This window comes from Andrena cerasifolii, chromosome 5 (assembly GCF_050908995.1).
Source record: "Andrena cerasifolii isolate SP2316 chromosome 5, iyAndCera1_principal, whole genome shotgun sequence".
In the NCBI taxonomy this organism is placed as follows: Eukaryota; Metazoa; Arthropoda; class Insecta; order Hymenoptera; family Andrenidae; genus Andrena; species Andrena cerasifolii.
This window is the reverse complement of record NC_135122.1, coordinates 3,598,601-3,611,223: the sequence shown is the minus strand read 5'-3', so window position 1 is coordinate 3,611,223 and position 12,623 is coordinate 3,598,601. Positions and strand designations below refer to the sequence as shown.

Sequence of the window (12,623 nt, the reverse complement as noted above, 5' to 3'; positions counted from 1 at the left end):
GTAATTTGTAATTAAATACAATGCTCTAAATGTCTAGCTTAAATAATGATAAAGAAAAAATAGAATGCCTGCGAATAGAAATAGAGGTTACAGCATTTATTGCATTGTGATTCACTTGACCCTAAACCTAATCACCTGGTTTCTACTTAAAAAAAATTAAAAATAGTACAAAAATCTACGTCCAGAGCGCAATACGGTATCTGTTTTTTTTTGTTAAATAAGAACTTTTACTGCGAAAACTATTTTCTGCTCAATTATCGAATACCAATAGTGACCCTGTTAAAAGTTTTTCGTTGCTTATGCTGCACTTTGATTAGCCCCAAAACTCGCGGAAATGTTCAAATAATTTAGAATTATTTTGTTGCAACTACAGTACAAACGTGACGCTTATAATAAGAAAAATACTAAATGAGCAAAAATGGGGACATCAGCAGAAATTGGGGCATTCACCTTAATGTATAATTCTTCAGTTTCTTATCGTCTAAATTCCAGTCGTATGATTTTCTTATTGAGTTCAGGTTTGCCGTTAAGGAATCTAATTGGAATTTATTCAAATTTTATGGCAGTAGATTTATTACTGAATTTTTTATAAGATTTTTAATGGGCCTCGTATGAACAAAACGTACATTAACTATGTCGTAAATTATACCTGGGAATAATAATAATGACACTACAGTTTAAGCAGAAAAATAAAATTCAGGATAAAAGCTATTATTTCTGCACGTATCGAAGCAGATAAATTTTATTCTAATTATCCTTCCAGAATTATAAAATACGAATCTAGAGTAAACACTCTTTAATACCTTTAAGATTCAAGAAAAAGATTTCACATTGAATTCAGAATTCAGAACAAAAGCCCCCAACAACCATTTAAATCGCACTATTAATTAGATTACAATTTTCTGTTATAAATTCGTACAAATGATCAGAATGTTTATTTTATAAACTAATAAGCTATTAGATTATTTATCACAAATTAATAAAAAGACTGTCTATTAACCGTATCAGCGATCTTACTTGACTTCTTTTCGATGAAATATAAACTGAAGTAGAGCCAAGTTTTCCACTTGTTTTGCTCCATTAAGCATATTCTCTCACACGTTTACAATTTCTTTAACCCTTAACTGGTATCCTGGGGTCGCTCGTGAGCCCAAGCACCCAAAGTTCGATGTACAATTTTCGGTTGTCTAAGTTGGTAAACTGAATTTCTAATTAATTTTATAATAATAGTTTAACTTTCTACGCTTCTATTATTTTCTACATTACCTAAGAAGAAAATATTCATAGTGGTTGCTCTCGACTTTACAAATTTCTGTGTCCTTTTTTATTTGGGGTCTGCCACGACCCCAGTATACCAGTTAAGGGTTAATTTATAAACGCGGTGAATGTACCGGCAATATTGCGAGTATCTACTCAAGGTTTTCAGTTTACACTTAAGAACAGGATGTTTTTCGTTTCGCCTGGTTTCATCGTTTATTTTACTCTTCTGATTGTGGACCGATTTAACTGAGATTAATTTGTCCCTGTTTGTTCATTGCAGAACCTCTTCAGCGTGCACTGACTCCTGAAGCGGATAATGTAGCGGACAGCGAGGATTCGGAGGACGAGTGGAATTACTTTCGCGTTGATCCGAACAAGGGTAAGGACGCCGCAACGCCTGCCGACGAGCTGCGGGAGCGAAAGAACGAGGGAGAAGTTGAAAGCCCGGAAGACGCGTGGAACAACTTCGGTGTTGATACGAGCAAGGAGAAAAACTCGGCGGCGCCTGGCAACGAGCTGCAGGAGCCGAAGAACGAAGCGAAATTCGATACACCGGAAGACGCCTGGAACTGCTTTGGCGTTGACACGAATAAGCAGGAGGATTCAACAACGCCTGTCGGAGAGGAGCTCCAGGAGATAAAGAACGCGGAGGAAGTTGAAACTCACAGAGACGAGTTGGCCTGCCTTCTTCAAACTTCAAAGCTTCTTGTCGAGGATACCGACGCGAAAACACAATCCCAGGACGTAGAGGAGAAGGATATTAAATGCGAAAGTCCGAAGGAAGAATTTCCTGAGCTTATTGACACAGAGGTGCGTTTTCTAACACCAAGTTGCTTCTTTCTTCTGACAGATCCTTTGCCTAGTAGTACTCCACAAATTGCTGTAACATTAAGAAGGACATCAGGTCCGAATTAGATCCGGGCTAAAGAATTACATTTGTACAACTGAAATAAATTACAGTGGTGATCGAAAGAAAGTGCAAGAGATGAATGATAACACTGTTAAACAGCTATTTTGGTTTGTAACATTTAGTAGCCGTTTTGTTATAGATTTTTGTGCGCTGAAAACAAAGCCGCAAACCGTTTGTCGCCATCGCCCTCAGTTTCTGAGAAATTCGATTTTCAAGAAAACTGCAAATATTCAAATTTTAACATTTTTTGTGTCGAAACGGTGATAGTTATTCGGTTGCTTGGTGCGTCAAATTAATCTATAAATCCTCCCGAATACAAGGATATAAGTTGTTGGTGTATTATGAACGTTTAAATATGTTTAAAGAACGATCAAAGGGGAAGGAATACCTGAATGCACCCACTTTTGCAGATATTTTTCAATTTATTTCCAAAACTAAGGGTCTAGGAGAAAATCTGAGTACTCCACGCGATGCAGCAGACATTTTTCCTTTGGGAAGCGTCAACAGCAGTGGTAAGTCACGTTTTGTTTTCAATACAGAAGCGAAATAGTTTGGCAAAACGTGCGGCGCCGACAGTGGTAGTCAACGGCGGCGCGCGTGACAACCACTGTCCGCGCCGCACGTTTTGCCAAACTCTTTCTTTTCTGTAGTGAAAACAAATGGTGGTTTACCACTTTTGTTGATGGTTTCCGATGGAAAAATGTCTGCTGCATCGCGTGGAGCAGTCAGATTTTCTCCTAGACCCTTAGTTTTTAAAATATATAGAAAGATATATGCAAAAATTGGTGCATTTCGGGTGTTCTTTTTCCTTTGATCGCTGTATTCGGGAGGGTTTATAGAATAATTTGACGCAACAATAGTTTGAACGCAAAAGATGTTCAAAGTTGAAAATTTGTATTTTTTTTTTTTAAATCGACTTTCTCAAAAACTGAGGGTGATGACGATAAACGGTTTGCGGATTCGTTTTCAGCGCACAGAAATCTGTAAGAAACGGCTATTGAATGTTACAGAACAGAAAAAAAGTTCAATTTTGTTGGACAGTGTAATAAAGGTACTACCACTGAAGAGAAAATACGTACATTTCATAATGTAAAGGAATTGCTTAGAATACACTAGGGATGGCCCAGTATTGAAGCTATTTTCGTCTTATATAATACAAGGAAAATCCTTTTTAAACTTCTTTTCACCAACATTGCAGCCTTGTCGAGAAAAGAAACTTAAATTTGAATTCCAGAAAGAAGTAATTGCACCTAACAATGAAGTGCTTACCCCAGACCTAACTTTAAGGTACCACGTATAATGAGACTTTACAAAAATACAGCCTCTCTCTTGCTTTACATAGAAATATAACACTTATTATGAGATATACAAAGCAAGTAATGTTCATTTGCGAATGCAGAAACTGCATACATAAATTAATGAATTAATTTTGTTAGATTATTTATCACACATTGATACTTCTCTGTTGTAGCAATTAATTTTCCAGTGATAATTGCTTGAGTGTTCCTTCGAAAATTTATCAGAATACAAAATTCAAGTGCCAGGTAAAATAATCGATTTGATCAGTCGTTAGATAACTTCAAATAAACTGAAGTACAATTATTTGAAAAGAACCTTCGTATCAGGAGGTAGTTTGAATAACCATCTTGCATTAATTTTCTGCGATTGAGGTTGTGGTAACTTTCCAACTAATAATCAAGACTTTTCATTTCCATACAGGGTGGTCCCGTAAAAACAAGCCATCTCAATATCATCCTCTGTTAAGTGACTGTTACAAAAGAGTATATTGACAAGCACTAGACGGTTTCAAGCGGTAAATAGGGTGTGACATAATGTGTTCTGTTCAAGGGTAATTTTTTTCAAAGGTACCAATGTCACTAGTATTGGTTTTTATGCCCATATTTTTATAGTTTACGAAAAAACGAATTCGTCCATGTATGATATTTTGGCCCTTGGAGGAGGACCTATACAATGGAGGGAGGAGAGACGCACGTATCCACTCTTCCTGCTCTCTCTCTTCCAGATCGACATTCTACATGAATAAATTCTTTTCCTTAATTATAAGAATATGATAATAGAAACAAATGGTTTTATAAAAGAAATTACTAGTGACCTTGATTCTCTTTGCTCCTGGAAACCACCCAGCTTGCTTCAGTATACTATTTGTTGTAACAATAGCCTAACGGAGAATATTAAGGTCACCCTTTTCTAATGGGTCAACCTTTACACCCGTACGAAGGAATTTAAAAATATAGATTTAAACATGTTTTTATGAATCTCTGCTTGTTCACACCGCTACCTTTCGAATTAATTTGCGCCCTCCCCGGAATATCTTAAACCCTATCGTATTACTAACAGAAACACCTTTTTCACATACAGATTAGCGCAGAGGACAGAGCATTGGTACCAGAACAAAAGAAGAAGACTATCGAAGAGGAGGAAGAGGAGCAAAAAGACATGAGTTTTCAACTGAACCCAAACGCGGCAGAGTTCGTCCCGGTCTCGCCTCAGTTTATGAATAATAGAATGAACCTCGCCGAGGATTTCCCCATCTCTGGCTCGCCCTTAAAACAAGTCTCCGAGATGGACGACATCCAAGTGCCCAGCCAGAGCGAATTCGACGAGGAAGTATGTCGACGACCAAGAGAAGTCGAAGCCGAGGATAAAGAGTACCAAAATGGCGACCATTCGCAGCGTACAGACGAGACTGACTTCATGGCCGATCGGCAGAAAGTTATCGCCTTCCCTGCGAACCTGGACGATTCCGAAATATCGTCAACGAAAGCTGAGTTCGGCGATGAATCAGCAGCGAGCTTCCTAACAGCCTCCGAATTCCACAGAACAGGTATCTCGGCGATAGACGAATCGTTTTCCAGTTCAGAGCGCGACTACGATATCGCCAAGGATCCTATGGCCATGTCCTTCACGCCCAGTGATTTCGAAGCAGCGTTCGACAAGGGCGTCGACTTAAACGCCGTTCACAGTCTCAGCAACACCGACTTGGACGACAAGAACGGGAGTATAGAGGAAGAGGAGGAGGGTCTGAACGCACCGTTTCCGGAGCCGCATCCTGAACTAACCACTCTGGCTTCTCCTGAAACTGAACAACCGACATACACGCCCGCCTTCCCAGGAGAGCCCGCCGAGCTGGTGGACCTGTCCGCGCAACAAGTGGACAGCGAAACCACTTTCATCGGGCACGCGGACGAGCCAAAAGCCGCCGTCGACCTGCTGAGCGTGCAATCGGAATCCTTACAGCTTGAGCAGGAAGTCACGAGGTCAGACCATTCTCCTTTGACGGACAACTATTCGGCAGAATGCGAGTCGGAGAAGGAGGCCCTCTCTGTGGACAACGAACGACCCTTGTCGCCCTCTAGCATCGACATCGACGAGACGAAGCCTATAGATGAAACCAGTGAGGACGCGGCCGTTCCGGAAACTACCTTGCAGAAGGAAGCGCCTGCAAAGGAGGCAGATACGCCGTCGTCGCTGTCGCCTGTCCCTGATACAATGGAGAAGGAAGTGGCGGTAAATGACGAAGATGACGTTGTGGCTTCAGTGAAGGACAAAGAGTCGGAGGTTTCTTCTACCTCGATTCTGTCCTCGTTGCACGCTGATGCTCCGGAATTCATGCCTGGGCATTACAGTTTCCACTCGGTCGCTGATGAGACTGGCGACGCTTGCGAGGCACCTACTGCTGAACTGGATGATGTTTGTCAGTCATCTACCACTCAAGCGGATGAGGTTCGTCAATCCCTCATCATGAAAACTGACGAAGTTTGTCAGTTATCTGATACTGAAACAGGCGATGTTTGTCAGTTACCTACCATTGAAATGGGCGAGGTTTGTCACTCGCCTCTTCTGGAAGCTGGCGACGCGAAGGCGCCGGTTGCCCATAATTTGGATAAGGACATCGAGTCAACTGAAGAAAAGCTCATTGACATGGTATCCGCAGAACCAGCACAGGAGAACTTGCTGAACTTTGGTGAACTGACAGAAGAGGAAGTTTGCACGAAAAGTCAGTTCGAAATTCCAACACCTCCTTCTAGTCCGCGCATACCTGATGAAGTTGCGGACAGTGTCGATGACATCATTTGTCCTATTCAATCCACAGCTGAGGAGAAAGCCGAGGAGATTGCTGAGTTGAAAGAAGCACCAGTGGAGACAGAAGTCTCCATAGCGAAGGCACAGGGAGTGGAGGAAACGGTGCAGAAGTCTGCTTTGAATTTGTCTGAATCCATGCAGGAGTTCACGGGGTTGGAGAGCCAGTTGCAACCGAAATTGGAGGAAACGTCAGTGGAAACACCGGTATCCAAAATTATTCCAGAGCTTCAGGAGGAAATTCTGAAGACAGAAGAACTAAAGGAGGCTGTAGAGTCGGAGAAGCTCGTCGAACCGCTAATCGATATGAAATATAACATTCGGGAGGAAGAGGTTAAGAACGTTCCTTCAGAAGTCAGTGAAGTTCCTTCAGAACTCGAAGCAGCTCTTATAGAAACGGAAGAAGCTCCTTGTAAAGTTGATAAAGTTTCTGCAGAACTTGAAGCAGCTCTTTTAGAAACAGAAGAAGCTCCCTGTAAAATCGATGAAGTTCCTTCAGAACTTGAAGCAGCTCTTTTAGAAATGGAAGAAGCTCCCTGTAAAGTCGACGAAGTTCCTTCAGAACTCGAAACAGCTGTTTTAAAAATGGACGAAGCCCCTCGTAAAGTCGATGAAGTTCCTTCAGAACTCGAAACGGCTCTTTTAAAAATGGAAGAAGCTCCTCGTAAAGTCGATGAAGTTCCTGCAGAAATCGAAGCGGCTGTTTCAAAAATGGAAGAAGCTCCTTGTAAGGTCGATGAAGTTCCTTCAGAACTAGAAGCAGCTCTTTCGAAAATTGAAGAAGCTCCTTTAACAGTCGAAGAAGCTCCTTTAACGGTCGAAGAAGCTCCTTTAACAGTCGAAAAAGCTCCTTTAACAGCCGAAGAAGCTCCTTTAATAGCCGAAGAAGCTCCTTTAACAGTCGAAGAAGCTCCCGTAAAAATCGAAGAAGCTCCCCTAAAAATCGAAGAAGCTCCCCTAAAATTCGAAGAAGCTCCCCTAAAATTCGAAGAAGATCCGCTAAAGGTCGAAGAAGCTCCGCTGAAAGTCGAAGAAGCTCTTTCGGAAGCCGAGGAAGCTCTTTCAGAAGTCAAAGAACCCACAACAGAAATAGCAACCGAGGCTACAGAGAGCAAAGTCGCAGAGATTGCTGTAGTGACAGCCGCAGCTGCAGCAGGTGCAGTCGCAGTCGCAGCCGCGGCGCAGAGCAAAACGAAAACTAAAGTCGCTACGAAACCAACGAAAACCGCGACCGCAAAGACTGCGCAGAAGTCAACACCGACGTCTCCCTCGAAAGCCGTAACTTCCACAACGAAAACGTCGACCACGACAGCAAAGAAGTCGACTACGACTACGACAGCTCGCCCGAAGGATTTGGACGCGCCGAAGAAGGCCGCAGTATCGAGCACAACGGCCAGCAAGCCGCCGTCAGCAAAACCCGCTGCAAAAGCGACCGCTATAAGCTCTTCCACGACAAAATCCACGACCAAGACTTCCACTAGCGCCGCTTCGAAGCCGAAACCAGTTACTACGACCGCTGCTAAACCAGCCGCCAGTGATAAGAAACCCACGACAAACGGCGAGGTGAAATCCTTGAGCAAACCAGCCACGGCTAAACCTCCCACCAGTAAGGTTTCAACGACGACGAAGACCTCGCTAGTCAAGACCGCTGCTTCTTCCACTCGAGTCTCCGCAGGAACGACGACGACAACGACAAAAGCAAGACCAGCGTCGGTCACGACGGCTAGCAAACCCAGCCCGGCCGCAAAGACAGGCACCACCGCGAGCACAACGCCTGCGGCCAGACCGAAGACAGCTCCCGTCGCTGGAAACGCAACGAAACCTCGCAGCTTGTTAACTGCGAAGTCACCCATCATCGACAAGCAGGTGAAAGAGACGGCCAACAAGCAGATCTCCATGGCAAGGACCAGCTCCGCGTCCAAGACGACGAGTCGCTTGTCCGCTTCAAAGACCTCCACTACGAGCACGGTGAAACGCCTCTCTTCCACCACCAAGAGCACCACGGCAGCCTCGCCCGCCAAAAAGCTCACCGCCACGACCAAGGTGTCCAGCAGAACCTCGGCAAGCGGAAAAACGACGACGGCCGTCGAAAAGAGGAAGGTCCTGCAGAACGGAGTATCCGAGAACGTGGAGTTGAACGCGATAATCGACGACGTGCCGAAGAAAGACCTCTCGCCTGTGGTCACCCCGAACGATAATCAGCTGATCATGAGCTCCGATTGAATCCAGGGCGAATAGAATGACCGGGTTCTATCCCTTAGTTTTATGTTGATCCGTACCGTACGTCGTGCACCAATTTCAAAACGTTGCCCTTTCTTTGCGAGGAACGAGCCTCTGGAGACATCCGCTAAAAGTAGTTTACTTAGGGAACATGTAACGTGAACACACACGGGAGGAGTTTTTACCTATTAACTAGCGTAAAGTATAAAAGATAATATATTATATATATTAATGTGTATATGTACCGATGAAATAATGACTCTGTTTATCTGTATCTGGTGAGGAGAGAAAGAGCGAGAGTGTGAAAGAGATAGCGAGAGAGAGAGAGAGAGAAAGAGGAGGGATGGGAGAGATAGAGACCATGCCCTGAAAAAGGAACACGGAAACAAATATATGTTATGATTTGGCTTTCTGGATTGTTTCGATCGTGCTGGGATAGAACACATGTCTCCGCTGAGAGGAGGAGAGATTATGAGAGGAGAAATTGCGGACAGGAGCTATCGGTTGATTGTAAATACATCGAACGCGTTTCCAAGCGGTCTCTGAGATTACCGGGGGAAGGATGTCCACGTGGTGCTGTAATCGGCCTGTAAAACGACACACACACACAGAGACAGAAACGAAAAAACACGAACAGGCCCAAACGTAGTCGCCGAGAATGAAAATTCGAGATCCGATGGGAGCGTGACGCGTCTCGCTTGACCGTACGAAATCGGTTTCTTAACATATTCTTAACGTAAAACACGAAGTTGGACGGTCTTTTTATACTTCTTAATTTTATATGTGCATTATACTTGATAATGGATTAATCGTCGTACTTTTTATGGAGAAGAACTTACTATGTACACCCACACAGAGGACACACAACATGCGCTGACATACACGCGCGCGCGCGCGCTCGATCACGTACACATACACACGAGCACAACATTGATACACGAACGAACTACAAGTACCATATATTTATTTTTTCTTTTATTTGTTTGTTCCTATTCCGAAGTTGAGTATACATGCGAGAGAATATTATACACTCGTCATTCATTAACACCATTTCTTATGTATTCTCTATCCATTTATGTGTACAGCACTTTTATGAGTCAATGTGATACATATTATATTAAAATAAAAATTCGAACAAATACGAAACGAGAGAGACGATTTGTGCACACACGCGAAAATCGTTCGATCGGAGAACCAATGTCTTCAAGAGATGGAGAGAGGGAGAGTAAACGAGATTAACAGCAAGGGATCGTTCATCATTCAGTGATCGATGTTTCGAAGGAAGAAATTTTGTATCCTGTAGAAGGAATTGTTTTTAACCCCCTCGTAGGACCATTTCGTTGTGAATTTTAAGGATGCGACTGATTATACACTCTGCGAAACAGGTATTCGGTCTTTACTGCCACTAATCGATACGAATAAAGATGCAAAGAATGTTTTAAACGATTTGTAACAGAACCACAGAGTGTTTTTAACTGCCAAAGAATTTCACCGCGCAAGAATATCCAATTTTCCGATTTCACTCCCAATTTTAATGTCATTTGTTGCGACACACAACTCCAATCCTTTTCTTTTGTCAATAAGTATGCATAAAAATGTTTTTAAAAGAATTCGTACAAACATTTATTGTTAAACTATTATTAATATTATTGATTTATTATTGTGTCACATTATATACAAAAAAATGTTCATTCGCAAATGTTGTCTACTAAGTAGACAACCGTGGATGATTGACAACGCAGAATTGCTATTTTACGTCCTGATGAAGTAAAAACGTATTTTCCTTTTCTTGAATTTTCTCTTAATATTTTCGAATATTATGTTTTTAAAAAATGTAATTAAATAGCTTACATTGAAAAGTTCAAAATTTGTTAAACAGGAAAAATTCTCATGCATTTATCGTGTTAGCGTTTATTTTTTAAAATGGGAAAACATAAGAAGTAAACGTTATTTTATGTGCCAAGTGTGTCATTTATCACGAACCCTTAAAATACCTTCATTATTTTTAAAGTTACAAAACCAGCTTGAAACAAAAAATTATACGATTAAAAGATGCAAGTGTGATGTCCAGAAACATGGCCTTATATTAAAAGCAAAATTTCTTTATACCATCATGTTTACACCCTCATTCTTTACGATTTTTTTCCTTAGATGCTTTTTCAGGTTTTTAGAGGCAAGGATATTTAAAGTTTTATGCTAAATAGAGCACTCGGTACAGTTTTAATTTACCAATTCAAGCAATCTAAATTCTGCTGTTGATAATTCCCAAGATATAATTACCTAAATATCAGGCTGCGATCCAAATCCTTTTCCAAGTAAGTTGTAACTTATTTAACACAGGATGGTCACTTGTACTTGAGCTCCACTAATGCGAAAATTAACATCTTTTTTACTAGGAAAAGCACACAGAAGTCGACGTTTCGCCCGAAGGTCTGCTGTTGGAGCTCACCCATAATACTTGCCTTACGTTAAACGCAATTTGAGGACAAAGTACGTAGTAATCCTAACAATAATCGAAATGAGTGCTCCCACCATGCTCTTTACTCCGCCCATCACATCCAAAATACAGAACATGCAAAATGAGGCCTGAGTTATTAAACTTTGAAGTTCTTTTCTTGTTTGCTTGTTCGTAAATTTCTAAAAAAAAAAAAGAGAAATTTGCAGGACGCAATCGTTCAAAAAGTATGTTATAAGTACATATTTTACAGACCAATAGTGGAGGTTTATAGGAAGAATTAGGTAAGACTAAGGGATCAGAGACGAGGAGAAGCCCATGGAAGATCTTGGCTGGTCAGCCACCTGACAGTAATGTCCCGATACTATATCTGCTAAATTTTAATTAATTAATGAATCTTTTTTTCCTTGGAGGTCGCTAGGCGGTGCCTTGGCATCACTTTCAGGAGCGTTAAGTCCCTATATTGTCCAATGAATGCTAATCGTCTATTACAGCTAAATTCTATAAGTACGAAAGCGTACTTATAGAATTACTGAATATAAAGTAGGTACCTACTATGCCCGCTGCCACTCGATGGTATTTATTGGAAATGAGATATAACAACCCTTTCTGCTCTTCACTTTTTCTAGCGATTGAAAAAGTAATCTTTCGGCTAGCTGATGGTATGAGTGATAAATGTTAACTAATTTAATGATTCCAAATGGAATGACACGAGCAGAAAGGTTTAATTTCAAGAGCAACTGAATCGTAACCTCGAATATAGGTTATACTTTGATAATTATTTAGTTACTAAAAAGTAGAATTGTAATCATTCGAATTTACTGACGAAGTTTATACAGCGGGCCCAAAATTATGACACAAGACAAACCTGCAAGTTCCTCGTGGGAATAGAAATCGAAAAGCCCTTTACCATTTTGCAATCTGTGGTTTCGTTTTTGAGAAATAAGTAGTTAAAGTTAACAGAACCATTCCGTGTTAAGAAATGAGCCGTGACGTTTGGAACCGTTAAAATACTGGCAGTGGCGGATTTAACAAGGCGGCTGATGAGCAGTTGCCATCTAGGCCCCTGCATAGAAAGTCCCCGCAGGGCCCCATGACCAGAAAAAAATTATGATTAGGTGTAGGCATCCAAACGCTACATTTTTTTCGTACTACTACACTTAGCCCGTTTTTAGTAAACTAACTCTTCATTTTCCCCCCAAAATGGGCCCTTCAGAACGTTTGCCACCTGGGCCTCTTTTCTTAAATCCGCCACTGAATGCTGGGTTCCAGAAATAAGAACTCGAACTTGACGGGGCCACCGTCGTGGGCCCAGATTTCCAAAAGCTGTTTAACGTTTGTTTTATTTCTTTACTTTTCTGGTTGCTGAGGTCAGAGTGACCAGGTTCTTCGGAATAGTCGTAAAGGAAAACTCGGAGAGGAAGTTAGGAGCTGCAATGGGTGCGTGGTGGGAGGGAAAAGAGTTTTAGATCTGATGACGTCGATGCTAACAACTATTGTAATGGTGACGATACCAATAAGAATAATAATAATAGCAGTGATAGTAATAATAATAATAGTAACGACACGGATAGTAATAGTAATAATATATACAATGTATGAGAAGAGGCAGTGGATTCGTAATAATCCGATTTATTGTTAAGGGGCGTACTATTTAAATTCCAGGGGCCTACAAAG

The 12,623-nt window shown here is 41.5% G+C and overlaps 1 protein-coding gene across 1 annotated transcript in view; it reads left to right on the top strand.

Annotated features, from left to right (window-relative positions):
* LOC143369097 (uncharacterized) overlaps positions 1 to 8,810 on the top strand; it is a 164,024-nt gene extending 155,214 nt beyond the window's left edge. The window contains exons 9-10 of the mRNA XM_076812549.1: positions 1,541 to 2,070; positions 4,550 to 8,810. Coding sequence (XP_076668664.1) covers positions 1,541 to 2,070; positions 4,550 to 8,494 — 4,475 coding nt within the window. The 3' untranslated portion in view covers positions 8,495 to 8,810. The remainder of the gene's footprint in view (positions 1 to 1,540; positions 2,071 to 4,549) is intronic.
* Positions 8,811 to 12,623: the final 3,813 nt, after the last annotated feature.